The sequence below is a fragment of the Balaenoptera acutorostrata genome, chromosome 12 (assembly GCF_949987535.1).
Source record: "Balaenoptera acutorostrata chromosome 12, mBalAcu1.1, whole genome shotgun sequence".
Taxonomy (NCBI): Eukaryota; Metazoa; Chordata; class Mammalia; order Artiodactyla; family Balaenopteridae; genus Balaenoptera; species Balaenoptera acutorostrata.
The window spans coordinates 66,156,853-66,169,925 of NC_080075.1; the positions used below are offsets into that span (position 1 = coordinate 66,156,853).

Below are 13,073 nucleotides of genomic sequence, written 5' to 3' on the forward strand. Positions count from 1 at the left end.
AATTTCAATCTTTTACATGTAGCTGTCCAGTTTTCCCAGCACCACTTATTGAAGAGACTGTGTTTTCTCCATTGTATATTCTTGCCTCCTTTGTCATAGATTAGGTGACCATAGCTGCATGGGTTCGTCTCTGGGCTTTCTATGCTGTTCCATTGATCTATACTTCTGTTTTTTGTGCCAGTACCATACTGTCTTGATTACTGTAGCTTTGTAGTATAGTCTGAATTTGGGGAGCCTGATTCCTCCAGCTCCGTTTTTCTTTCTCAAGATTGCTTTGGCTATTTGCAGTCTTTTGTGTTTCCATACACATTGTAAAATTTTTTGTTCTAGTTCTGTGAAAAATGCCATTTGTAATTTGATAGGGATTGTATTGAATCTGTAAATTGCTTTAGGTAGTATATTTAGTGATATGTCAATTTATCTGTCAACCCACCTCACTTAAGAGCACTATTCTGACCAATGATGTTTCCTTTAGCATAGTTTGGCTCCTCATAGGCTAAGTGTACCCCTGTGTTACATTCAGTTAATTATTCTACACTTATTTTTCCAGTTGATGTATTGTTGAGCAAATAAGCCAACAAGATGGAAAAACTGCTTTTACCTATTGTATTTGAACAAGAATGAATGCTGCTAGCAATCATTATCCTTTGACCTAAAGTGAGTCTATGGCCTCTGGCCTGAGGAGATACAAATTTGTGTTACCTCTAAAATGTGGTTTGCCCATGCTTAATTCTATTAAACCCAGTATCAATACAGTCTATCAAACTCACTAAAAAATGTCAAAATATGAATCACCATTGTCTTTTCTACTATCATTTTCCTACTTTTCCTATGCCACTTTGATTTACCAACGTTTGGCTTGATATTTTAAAATGCAACCAAGATAAATTTTGTTGGTAGCAATGATAATCAATACCAGATTAAACAGCCTAAAAATTAAAAATGGAGAAATGTTGAGATTTGTTGAAGTCCACTGTGAAAGCATTGCTGAAGCTTTCTTTTCTTTTTTCATTTAGAATTTTTATGCATACGAGTAACCTTAATTTCCAAGTTCACATGACAATAAGCAAAAGTGACATACAGTGAAGCCAAACAGTTCATTTATAACTTAGCTTTTTTTGTTGTTTTGTTTTGTTTTTGTTTGTTTTTCTCCAAAGATCAGTTCCTTAAAAATGGATGCTCCTGGGATATGAATAAAGAAAATATGTCTGAAAGGTGAGGATTTCAAACAGTAGATTTCTTCCTCCTTCAAACTGCTGACCCCACGATGGTAGGCATCACACCTTCTGCCTCCTGTTCGGCCTCTGTTCCTGGAGGTGAGCACATCCAGGCCTTTCACTTGGAGAAGCTGCTGGTCAGGCCCATCTCCTCCTCCTCCTGCACTAGTGCTTCAGTGGGAATCAGATTGGACGGCGTGTCCAGGTTCTGGAGGGACAGAAACTCTGACGTATCCATGGCACGTAACGTTTCTGTCTGAGGGTCTGAAGGAGTCACTGCTTGTCTGCTTTGCTCACAGGAAGAGGATGCGGTGGAGGAGGACGACAGGGGGATCGGGGGCGGGGAAAAAGTCTGCGGTGGTAGCTTCAGGCTGGGCTCATCGGGAGGCTGGGCGCTCAGCGCTGGAGCGGGAGGGGAAGGACAGCCCTTCCTCCTGCTGGCCGCCCTCTCCTTGGCGGAGTCCCGGCACGCACACTGACACTGACAGGCCTCCTCTTGTTTGATGATGATCACAGGGACGCCGAGGCCAATCTGCTGTACAGCGCTCCCTGTGCTACTGGCTACTGGTACTGCAGTGGTAAAAAACACCTCCTCAACTTGAGATGCTTGCTGAATTTGTTCTCGGGTGTGGGGTGAGCTGGTGTCACCATTCAGTATCCACTGTAAGTTCTGTTCTCCCATGACGAGGCTGGGCTGCAGGAGAGCCGTGCTGGGAGTTGGGGTGATGGTTATAGTGGGATTACTAGTTAGGACGGAGTTGGCATCCAGGGGCAGAGTCTGGACCATGGCCGGCAGGGGCTCAGTAGTACCCTGTGGTTGAGGCGGTGCTGCCATGGCTGACGCCACTGCCGCTGCCGACGCCAAAGCCCCCGCGACAACAGAAAGTCCCGGTACGATGGGCTGCGGTGCCTGGGGGTGCGGAAGAAACTCTTGATGATTAGCAGCAAACTGTGTGCTGTGGGGGGACAGGCACTTCCGGAGGTTGTAAGAGAGCAGGGGGGTTGCGAAATGCAGCTTACTGGGAACCAGTTCCTAGGGAGGGAGCAGGCAGAGGAGCAGACGGTGCTGAGGCTGGTAGTAGAGGCTGGGGTGGCTCAGAGATGCCAGGCTGTCTGTTGAGGATCTTCCTGAACTGCTGGATCATCTGAATTCTGGAACACTGGTTCAAAAATGATGGCTGGTGAAAGTGTGCTGAAAGTGTTCTGGCCTGTATTGGAATTTTCTTGAAATTCGTAATCTGTGGACAGAAGGCTTAAATTCCTCAAAGTGAGTGATTTGTATCCTCAGATCCATTGTGATTTAGAAGTGCACTGTATGAATTTCCTTTGTTATCGTGACCTTCCATGTGACTTTCGAGACTGTACTGAGTGCTGAATGTTTTCTCACAGCCATTACTGGGGCAGAAAAGGGGTCTTTCACCAGTATGTGTACGGACATGAGTTTTAAGGTGGTGGCTTGCTGCAAATACTTTTCCACAGCCATCATGATCACACCGAAATGGCCTTTCTCCTGTATGGGTTCGAATGTGCTTCCTCAGATCACTGAGCGTGGTGAAGCACTTGCCGCAGCCTTCAGATTCACAGTTAAACGTCTTCCCTGTGTGAAGCCTCTGATGTGCTTTCAGCCTGTACAGCGTGTTGAATGCCTTCTCACAGCCCTGAACTTCACACTCAAACGGCTTCTCCTTCGTGTGCACCGCACGTGGATCCTGAGGCTGTAGGAGGTGAGGAAGGCCTTGCTGCAGCCCTCCTGATTACAGACAAAGGTGTACTCGCCCCGCTGGGTCTTCTGGTGGGTGCGCAGGTTGCCTGCTGTGCTGTAGGTGCGGGGACAGCCCTCAAAGGTGCACTGGTACCGCTTTACTTCTTTACGTTTCGTTTCTGGACATTCTGACTGCAGTGTGAGGGTTGCACCTTCGATATTTCTTGGCATGGGCGTGGAACCAGGGTTTATTGTTAAATGAATCTGATCTGGTGAGATAATGTGTTGCACATAACCCTGGGACATTGCTTCCTGATCTATTAGATGAAAGCCCTCTTCAACCCCTACTAGAAAAGGCAAGTGTTCTCTGCACTGTCCGTCGTCATCTTCGTCTTCCAAAGTGCCAGGATCCTGCTCGATAAGAACAGTTGTCCTATCATAAACAGTTCCAGATGAGGAAGGCACCAGTCCGTTCTTATCCACAAACCTGAGCATCTTGTCATCGGGGGTCAGCTCATCTTCCTCTACCTCAAAGTAGCTGATGCTGTCGTCTGGACTGTGCTCCCCCATGGTTCAGTCGTGCTCAGCCCAATTGTGAGAAATGGAAAGGTAGTGACCTGTCTCCGCGGCTCCCGGCAACGGCGGCAGCGGCAGCAGCTTCTCCCCTCCCCAGCGGCACCAAAGCTTTCTTTTTTTAAGTGCATTTTATTTCAAATGGCTTACATTACTTACCATACAGTAGATAGGCAATTAGTCTAAAGGAATCTCTTTTCTAATTTCATTTCCTTCAAGAGGACTTTTCTCCACCATTTCACCTTCTTGACTTTCCTGTGCTTGTATTGATGGGGTAGTCTATTTCCATTACCTTTGCAATGTTTTTTCATTCCCCTTAGAACTGAATTTAATTTAGTCTGCCATTCTAGACATGAAGTGTTGGTCCAACTGAGTTATTTAAACTCAAAAAGGTACAGGATTTTTATTACTCCAATTCAAGCTTTATATGTGACAAGTTTGTCAAAGATGGAAGCCCAAGATTATTTTTAAAAGAGGAAATGATTCTCTTGTGTTTGTGACTTTGGATAATGCATATAGCAGAACTGATAACCACCCTTACCCCTGATGCCTATGATCTCCCAGACCATCTAGCAGCTGTTAATCTATTGAAATTTACCATACATTTTTCCTTTCATCTTAACCTTATGTTAAATATTTCCTGCAATGTAGATATCTGAGCCACTTAAAAACAAATAGTTTATTAAAAATTACATAGGTTGGGCTTCCCTGGTGGCGCAGTGGTTGAGAATCTGCCTGCTAATGCAGGGGACACGGGTTCGAGCCCTGGTCTGGGAAGATCCCACATGCCGCAGAGCAGCTGGGCCCGTGAGCCACAATTACTGAGCCTGCGGGTCTGGAGCCTGTGCTCCGCAACAAGAGAGGCCGCGATAGTGAGAGACCCGCGCACCGTGATGAAGAGTGGCCCCCGCTTGCCACAACTAGAGAAAGCCCTAGCACAGAAACGAAGACCCAACATAGCAATCAATCAATCAATCAATTAATCAATAAAAAAATAAATCTTTAAAAAAAAAATTACATAGGTTATTTTAGCACAGAGAGCACATTTTTTACCATCACACCTGTTACTAACATGATTCACTATCTAAGCAATGTGTGTATCTGTATGGTAAGGATGTGAGACTATGATTACAACCAAGCAATATAGGAGGTTATTTTCCTTATGTCATATGAGAAATTATAGGAGTCTAGACTAAATAAGGGGCAGAGGAAATGTATAAAACACACATGATTAAAGAGACCAAAGCTGTAGAGATCGACAAGATTTGATGACCTATTAGAAGGGGCAAAGTAGAGGATAGTGCTGTTAAGGAAACAAATACAAATTTGCCTTCGGTGACTAAATCTAGTCATCATGTCACTTTAAAAACTAAACACGTTGAAGGGGCTAGATTTGTTATTATATTCTGTTTGATTGGTTGATTTAATTATTTCCATTTTGCATATATGAGACATGAAAGTGGAGATATCTGGTAGGCTGTTGGAGATATAGATCTGGATTACAAAAGAGATAGGACTACTATTCATTAGCAAACACGTAGTAGTCGAAGAGCGGACAGGGTTGTTTGGGAAGTTGTGGATGCCAAAGAGCACAGGGCTAAGGACAAAAGTTAAAAAAAAAATAACCCAGAAACTAAACAATAACTAGAAAAGTTAAGAAAGTAAGGAAAATGGTGCCACAAAATCTGATGGAGGGGGAAAATAAAATAAGGTCTAGAAAAGAGAAACTGAATGGATTAAAGATTTAGTTAATAAGACCTCTATGTGTAAATTGACAGAAGTATGATGACTTAACCTGCCTGAGGAAGTGGGCATGAATTGGGGTTGCTTATAAGGGTCACATGTTACTTGTAAACATGTATGATCTACCTGGACAGTGTTTTCAATCTTTAGAGATGATAACCAGAAGTGAATGTATTATATATTATAAGAAAAGTGTTTAAGATTATATATATGTATGTGTTATACATAATAACATACTATATATAACTATATATATATATATATACATGTACATATAATCTCCAGAAACTTCAGAATTTCTATATAGAGGAAGCTTATAGGTAGCATTCCAGTTGAAACACAAGGCTAAGGAACATTTCTTGAGGTTGTATTTCCACGAGCACTTGGTATTTGCTTGGAGATTGTGTTTCATTAGGGGTGACTGTGTGGAGGGTTGGCTGATGAAAATTGCGGTGATGGACTTAAGCTACTTGACTGCCCAGATCTTGATATCACGTTAGATCTGTGGAATCACATGTAGGTCACCCCTTGAGTTCTCTGTTGGTAACTCTGGGTGGGCTTTAATGAGGATGGCATGATGATCAGTTCTGGGTATTATACCTGTCCATTCCAAGTATAACAACCCATTTAGATGAAGTCTTCCCTAGAAGGTGAATATTAGATCTGATAGTCTTTTGAAATATCTTGCAGTGCTGTTAATCAATACTTTTTGTAATCAATACTCCAATGTAATTATGATTTTTTAAAAAAGTGAAACAGTGGGCAAAGAAGTGGGCAAATGTTTTAAAATAGTGCAGGTTGGATCTCTGGGGATTTTAAAGAACCATGTGTTTGTTGAAAAAAAAGTGTTGCTCAAGCTTAAAAAAATGTTGAAATTGAAACCAAGCATATTCATTTAAAAAGTTTATTCTAGTCCTACTCCAGACTCTTTCAGAACAATGTTATTTATTCTATTCAATCCCCATATCTTAACATAGTTGACAATGTTGGAGGTATTTCAAAGTTGACATTGCTGGTATAATTTCTGTGAAGGTTTTAATGTCTAATTGAAACATGAGAATCTCTAGAAACAGAAAAGCCATTCTTTCTTATCTTTCAAAAAAGTGTTTATATCGGCAAATGACCTCTCAAAAGAAACTTCCACAAATGTTACCTTTTTTATGGGTAAAAAGAGGAAAATTACTTCATCCAAGTGTAAGTAATATGAATAAGAAAATTCTCATTACAGAAATTTGCCAGGGCCCTTTTATTTAGCTCAATAGCATTCAATTGGCTATAGTGATAAAATTCAAAGTTAGCAGTAGTGGAATATTCTTCCATTTAACATCAAGCCAGTACTGAAGAAAATTGCTGCCATATTTTCTAAGTTATTAACCTTTACAGTGAGATATATTTCTATGCACAGAGAAGAATTTTCTCCTCTATTTTAATGTGAACTTAAGTTAGAGATACTAATCAAATAAATAAATTGAAATCGAGCCATACACAGCTGTTTTCTTTTGTCCTTTCTACATTTGCCTTTACGTTACATATTGGGAAAATGTAGGAAATGTTTGAAACTCTTATTGATTACAATAATGCCATTTTGTTATGCCAATAAAAGTGACTGTATGAGTTAAAGCATATGCCTTTTTCTTAAAAGTGTGCGATAGACTCCTATTGACATTAAAACCCCTCAAAAATCATTATCTATGTCTGAATTACTTCATTCAAACTCCCTATTCCTTCACTGTGGTTCTAGCCAACTTCCTGACAGAAAGTAATCAAAAATGCCTTTATCCATTCATTTCCCTTCTGCCTTAGTGGATTTTCCATAGTACTGCATGCCCAGGTTACCCAACTTTCCTCTTTTCATATTCCCATGAGTTGATCTTCCATAAATGGTTCCACAGTTTAACCTCCCCCCAAAACCTTGTTCAGATTTATCAAGGTATACTTGAGTACTTCTTTCTTCTAACCCTGTTTAGATACATCAGTCTTGCAGCTAAACTCAATGAGCTCTCTCATTTATGCACTTATCCAACCTAAAACCTCCCTTTGTAAATAACTTATTCCAGACTTTATTTTGATAGTCCTTTATCCTATTCACATTTATCAGCCCCCTGCCCCACATAGTAAAACACATGAGTTTAGAGTAGGACAGCTAGAGTATAAAATTTAGTTCTGAGTGTGTGACTTGATTCTCTGAAATTCAGTTTTTGCATCGGCATTATAGGAACAACAATATTTGTTACAGAGTATTGTGTGAATAGTAAATAACATAAATAATGTAAGACACTTTGCTAAATGCCTAACACTTTGAAAGAATTGAATAGGTGTTAACCATTCTCATTCTCAATAATTTTATTATTCTGCTATTTTTGAACATCTCTAGGAGATGTAAAATAAACTGAGATACAGTGAAATAGTCATGGGATTTGAAATTAAACAGATCTGTGTTAGTAATCTGACTTAAAACTTATTAGCTGTGTGACTTTAAGTGTCTTACCCTCTTTAAGCTTTATAGTGATGATTCAATAACATGATTTGTATATAACAGCTGACATAAAATTTGTCCTGATTAAGTGTCTATTGAATGTGTAAATGAGTGATGTACACTGTAGTGTTGACCTTTACAGTTTCAAAAATATTCTCACTGAACCATCCAGCAAAGGTTTATTTATCACATTTGGACAGTAAACTGTACTAGGCATGGGGAATAATTTCAAATAGGCCTGGTAAGGACCATTATCTATTTGTGTGGTACATAATAAAGCACTGCCTGCCCTTAGATTGGTTAATAATTCTTTAGAAACAGTAGCAGGTATCTCTTTCTACTCAAGCCTAAACTATAATTCACATACATCTGGTATGTCTGGAAAACTGATGAGTCAGGCCTTCCCCTAATCAATTTCTATAACTTTCCCCCTATAATTCTTTCAAGCCACCTGAGACAATTATAGGTGTGGCCATAAGACAAAAAATGTCTAGAGAAAGGTATTAGGAGAACGTATTCAGGGTCAGCAGCAAAAATGCATGCAAGGTAGACTCTGAAATAAGTTCCAGGGGAACAGTGCCATTGGAGGTAAGTGGGCTGGTTGGAAAGCATCCATGGTTCCAGGCTGAGTAGCAGCGAACAGCACTGGATGAAGCTTTCCAGCCTCAGCTTGGAGGTAGCAAATCTGGATTACATAAGAGATGTGACTATGACAAACTCAATCATATAATCTAGAATTTTTCCCCCATTGCAAGGTTGAATGTTAGCAAAAAGAAAACATTATTTAGTATTTACGTATTAGTCACTCAACCACAACAGTCAAAACAATAATAGTTCATTTTAATATTTACCAGATTAAAAGTGCATTTCCAAAACCAAGTTCTCATTACTTACTGACTTCTCAACGGCTAGTATGTAAATGAATTTTATAAAGTCAATAGAATATGCATTACAACCATATAAACATTAATTGCATTAATAAATTTCCTATGTGACTTTAAGTATATGATCCCTCCAAAAGTTTTCACTATTTTCCAAAATCATGTAGTGATATAATTACCCGTAAATAAAAAGTGATGCAACATATTTGAATGTACAAGGTGCTACCTTGAAATTAGCTTATAAAAGTTAATGGTCAATAAAACTTGTTTTCAGCTCATAAAATGTGTTTATTTAACCTTCTCTTGAAATATCTCACAATTAGCAGCATGCTATTATTGTATTGGAATAAAATCCAATTAAATCACAAAGCTACATTACTTCTTTCAGAAATTTTCAGAGAAATAAGAAATAGCTCTTGAATAGAGGTCATATCTAGATATTTACTGTAGAATTATGGTGGGAATATAATGGTAGAGAAGAATTAATTGGAAAAACAAGTTGAAACACTGTAATGTTATTTCTAAAAACAAATATGATGATTGACACATGCCCATGAACTTTTCGAATGAAAGTAGATGGAGATCTCTTGCCACTTGACATTAAAACTCCAACAGCAAATGTCTATGGCTGTATCCCAAACTGAGTAATTATATTTGGTCCATAGCATAAGCATTTGATGATTTTATGTTTCTCAGTATGTCCTGCTTTTACAATTTCACCAAGGACAGCATTAAAAAAAAAACAAACACTAATATTAAAATGGCAAAATCAGGGAAAGTCAGAAAAAAGGCAACCAAATAAAACTGAAACAAAGCTAGATATATCTAGAGAGAGAGAGAGAGATGTTGCCATCCATAAATAAATAAGCCTCCACCTTGAATGACTTTGAATGCTATGTAAAAACGGTCTACACATATTTAAGAGAAAAATTCCCCTAGTATGAGCTTCAGGCTCAGTGATTGTTATGCATTATATGCTAAAATGTAGTGAAAAGAAGAGGAAAAATATCTGCAGCTATGAAGAGCGATGGGCAGGCCTATGGCCAGTAGTTATCTTCTCTCTTTTCATAAAATCTTCCAGTTGAACTTGGTGGAACAAAAAAACCCGTGTCCAGATTATCCTGGGATCTCTTTGGTTCCCTAAATTTGGTATTGGCTAGTAGGTATGAAGCTTAATAACTCCCAAAGTCCTTTTAGATATCTTGCTCATTCAGCATTAAAAGAAAGTGTGGCCAAATTGTTTTTAATTGCTCAATCAAGTGTGGCATGCTTGCTTGTTTTAATGTACAATGCTGAAAAAACAGTAGAATGAAGAGTTAAGATTAAGAAACACGATTCAGAAAAGTAAACCTCAAAAGGAGAATACCAGCTAAACTGAAGAAGTAATCCATGATCTTCAAGTCTTGGATACACACTCAAAAGAAAGTGGCCAACAGTTGCTATTTGGCATAAGCTCCTAAAGCTGGTACAGCATGGTCTACCAATCCTGTGATCCTAGCTATACCGAGCTAGGTTGTGGGCAGGTGTATAAGCTGGGACTCACAATCTGCAAGTTGGACACAAATTGCTAAAGAGCAAATTCTTGCCTGATAGAGGAGCTATGAACAGAGCAACAGCCTGTTAATACTCTCTTTTGGAATGCTCAGTGAGCAAGGAAAAGATAGACCCCTGGGCCTCATTGTATTTTTCTAAGTGCATTACACATTCTGGAATAACTAGGAGAGAAGGATGTAATTTGTGAGATGACTCCCCTTTGCCCTTATTCTTGTGGGTCCTTGCAGTAAACCTCCCTTGGAGAAGATAATCTGTGTAACCCTAGAAACATCAAAGTATTTGATCTCTTATGAGAGACAAGCACAGAAATATGAGCACCCAGATTTAGAAACTGTTGTAGTGTGACAGGCCATTGCCAAATCAGGCTGAATTTATAGCAAAGTTTCGAAGTGAGAGAGTAGAAATGACATATATATACTACCAAATGTAAAATAGATAGCTAGTGGGAAGCAGCCGCATAGCACAGGGAGATCAGCTCGGTGCTTTGTGACCCCCTAGAGGGGTGGGATAGGGAGGTTGGGAGGGAGGCGCAAAAGGGAGGGGATATGGGGACATATGTATACATATAGTTGATTCACTTCGTTTTACAGCAGAAACTAATACAACATTGTAAAGCAATTATACTCCAATAAAGATGTAAAAAAAATAAATAAAGCAAAGTTTTAAAAAATAAAAAGTTAAGTTTCAATAACAATGTATTTAGTTTTGAAGAGAAATTTGAATTTTGCAGAGCACTATATACAGCTTTTATCTCATTTGATCCTCAAAATAGACCCAAATAAAGGAATAGGTATTGTGTTTATTTTACAGATGAAGAAATTTAACCCCATAGAAATTAAAAGATTTTTTCCTACTTTATTAGCAAGGATCGGCAGTTAGGACTGGAACACAGGTATTCTGAATCTAATTCCAGTTGGGTGTACATGTGCCTGCACACATCTGGGCATACTGTGCAGTCTGCCTTGAAATGGGTCTCATCGAGCGTTGCCATCCAATTGAATGTCTACTCATAAATGATTCACCATGAAAATGGACGTTGCTGTGTAACTGATAGGAGTTAGAAGCCCTGGTAAAGTCATGCATAGCATGAAGAGATTTTTCATTTTAATTTTTAAATCAAATTGGCAAGGCTATTATGGGACAAATGAAATTCCATTTGACTTGCAGAGTTTCAATTTAAAAGAACTGAATATTTTGTCATGCAAAGTGAACAGTAGTATGCATAGAAAAATTGGTGCAATCAAACCACATCTATGCATGGGTTGATTTTAATCCCATGGCTCTACCTTTGATGTAAGAGTAAGGATAAGTAAGGATAAGCGTTACCCACTGATAACAGTGGGTAACACTGAAGGAATGCTTATTGTATCAGACACTGTCCTAAGTACTTTATGTATACAACTTTTCCAACCTCATAACAGCCTTTATGTATACAACTTTTCCAACCTCATAACAGAAGGAACAATTATTATCCCCCTTTTTAGACTATGAAACTGAGACCCTGGGAATAAGTAACTTGTTAAAGGTTGCATAGTGGGTAAGTAGCAGAGTTGGGTTTTGCCTCTGCAGCCTACCTCCAGAATGAATGCATTTGAAGAAGAAAGTATACCGCCTCTCATAAAAGTAGGATTACATAATGGAGAAGAACCACAAGGGACTCTGGAGTCACACAGAATCAGTTGGATTTCTGGCTCTTTCACTGCCCAGCTGTGTTATCCTGAACAAAAGGTTTACCCCATCTCTGCCACAGTTTATTTACCTGTAAAATGGAGATGCTAGTAAAGCCCTTTTTCTAGGATCATTAGCAGTTTCAAGTGAGTTAAGCCTACTTCATTGCACATCAGGTAATGAATAAATGATAATTGTAGAGGAAGAGCAGAAATCATACTTTAAAAATAATCTACTCCAAGCCCTTAATTTAAAAAAAAAGTGAAGAAGCTGAAGCCCAAAGGGGTTAATGGCCAATTTTATATCATGTTGTCAGTGGCCAAATCACGAGTAGAAGCCACACCTTTCAAATCTATGTTTGTGGTCCTTTGAACCACAAGGGAGTAAATAAAGGATTTTATCTCACATACTTTTTTTTCAACTAAAAAAGTTCACTATTGAAATATTTTTACTTCTTCTCTGTTTAAAGAAGAGTCTACAGTTACAGGAATACTCTTTCAGTCTTGTCTATATGTCACAATTATTTGTAAGTAAACTCTAAAAACTGTGAACTTTTAGCTTGGAAAGAAAGAAATCACAATTTAGCAGTCTAAGATACCAACACGGTTTTGATGAAGTTTTCTTTAATAGCATATTATTTGAGACTCATGATAGTAACAAAAAATTGGCAAATGGAGGAAATCTAGACAATTTTTTGCCGTACTCAGACCGTATATAATAAATATCAACGTTGATGACACAGGCAAGGGCTGTGAGGGCTCAGAGGAATAGGTGGTGGCAAGGACTGCAGTGTGTTGGGGGTAAAGCATGACACCCTCTCCCAGCACCTCTCCCCTCACCAAGGGCTCGCACTGTGCCCCTTGGAACCTCTCAGAGGAGATACTTTGTAGTTTACTTGGACAAATATAAAATAAGTAAAATTCTAACAGTGAACAGATGAAGGATGCCCCCTTTACTTTCCTGATTAAGTATCAGGAAAGATAAGGATAGTTAATGAGGCATGCAAAAAAAGACAAAGGCTGATGAAAGAAATGCAAATCGCTTATAAATATAGGGAATAATTATGATCATATGCTTCTATTTTCTACCTCTACTTTTCTTTCCTTCTTTTTCACCTATGTCTTGCTATACTTTGGTTAATCCTCTTAAACCCAACTTCAGTTTTTTCTAGAATATGGCATAATACAAATTTAAAATAAGAAAAAAACACATAATCAAAAGACAACCATATTGAAAAATACACTGATATATATATTGCG

The 13,073-nt window shown here is 38.8% G+C and overlaps 1 protein-coding gene across 1 annotated transcript; it reads right to left on the reverse strand.

Annotated features, from left to right (window-relative positions):
• Nucleotides 1-1,335: 1,335 nt before the first annotated feature.
• LOC103013955 (metal regulatory transcription factor 1-like) lies at nucleotides 1,336-3,579 on the reverse strand. The gene is given in 5 exon segments (XM_057558623.1): nucleotides 1,336-2,181; nucleotides 2,183-2,330; nucleotides 2,332-2,485; nucleotides 2,488-2,913; nucleotides 2,916-3,579. Coding segments are annotated over 5 exon segments (2,148 nt in total). The 5' UTR covers nucleotides 3,490-3,579.
• Between the last annotated feature and the right edge of the window lie 9,494 nt (nucleotides 3,580-13,073).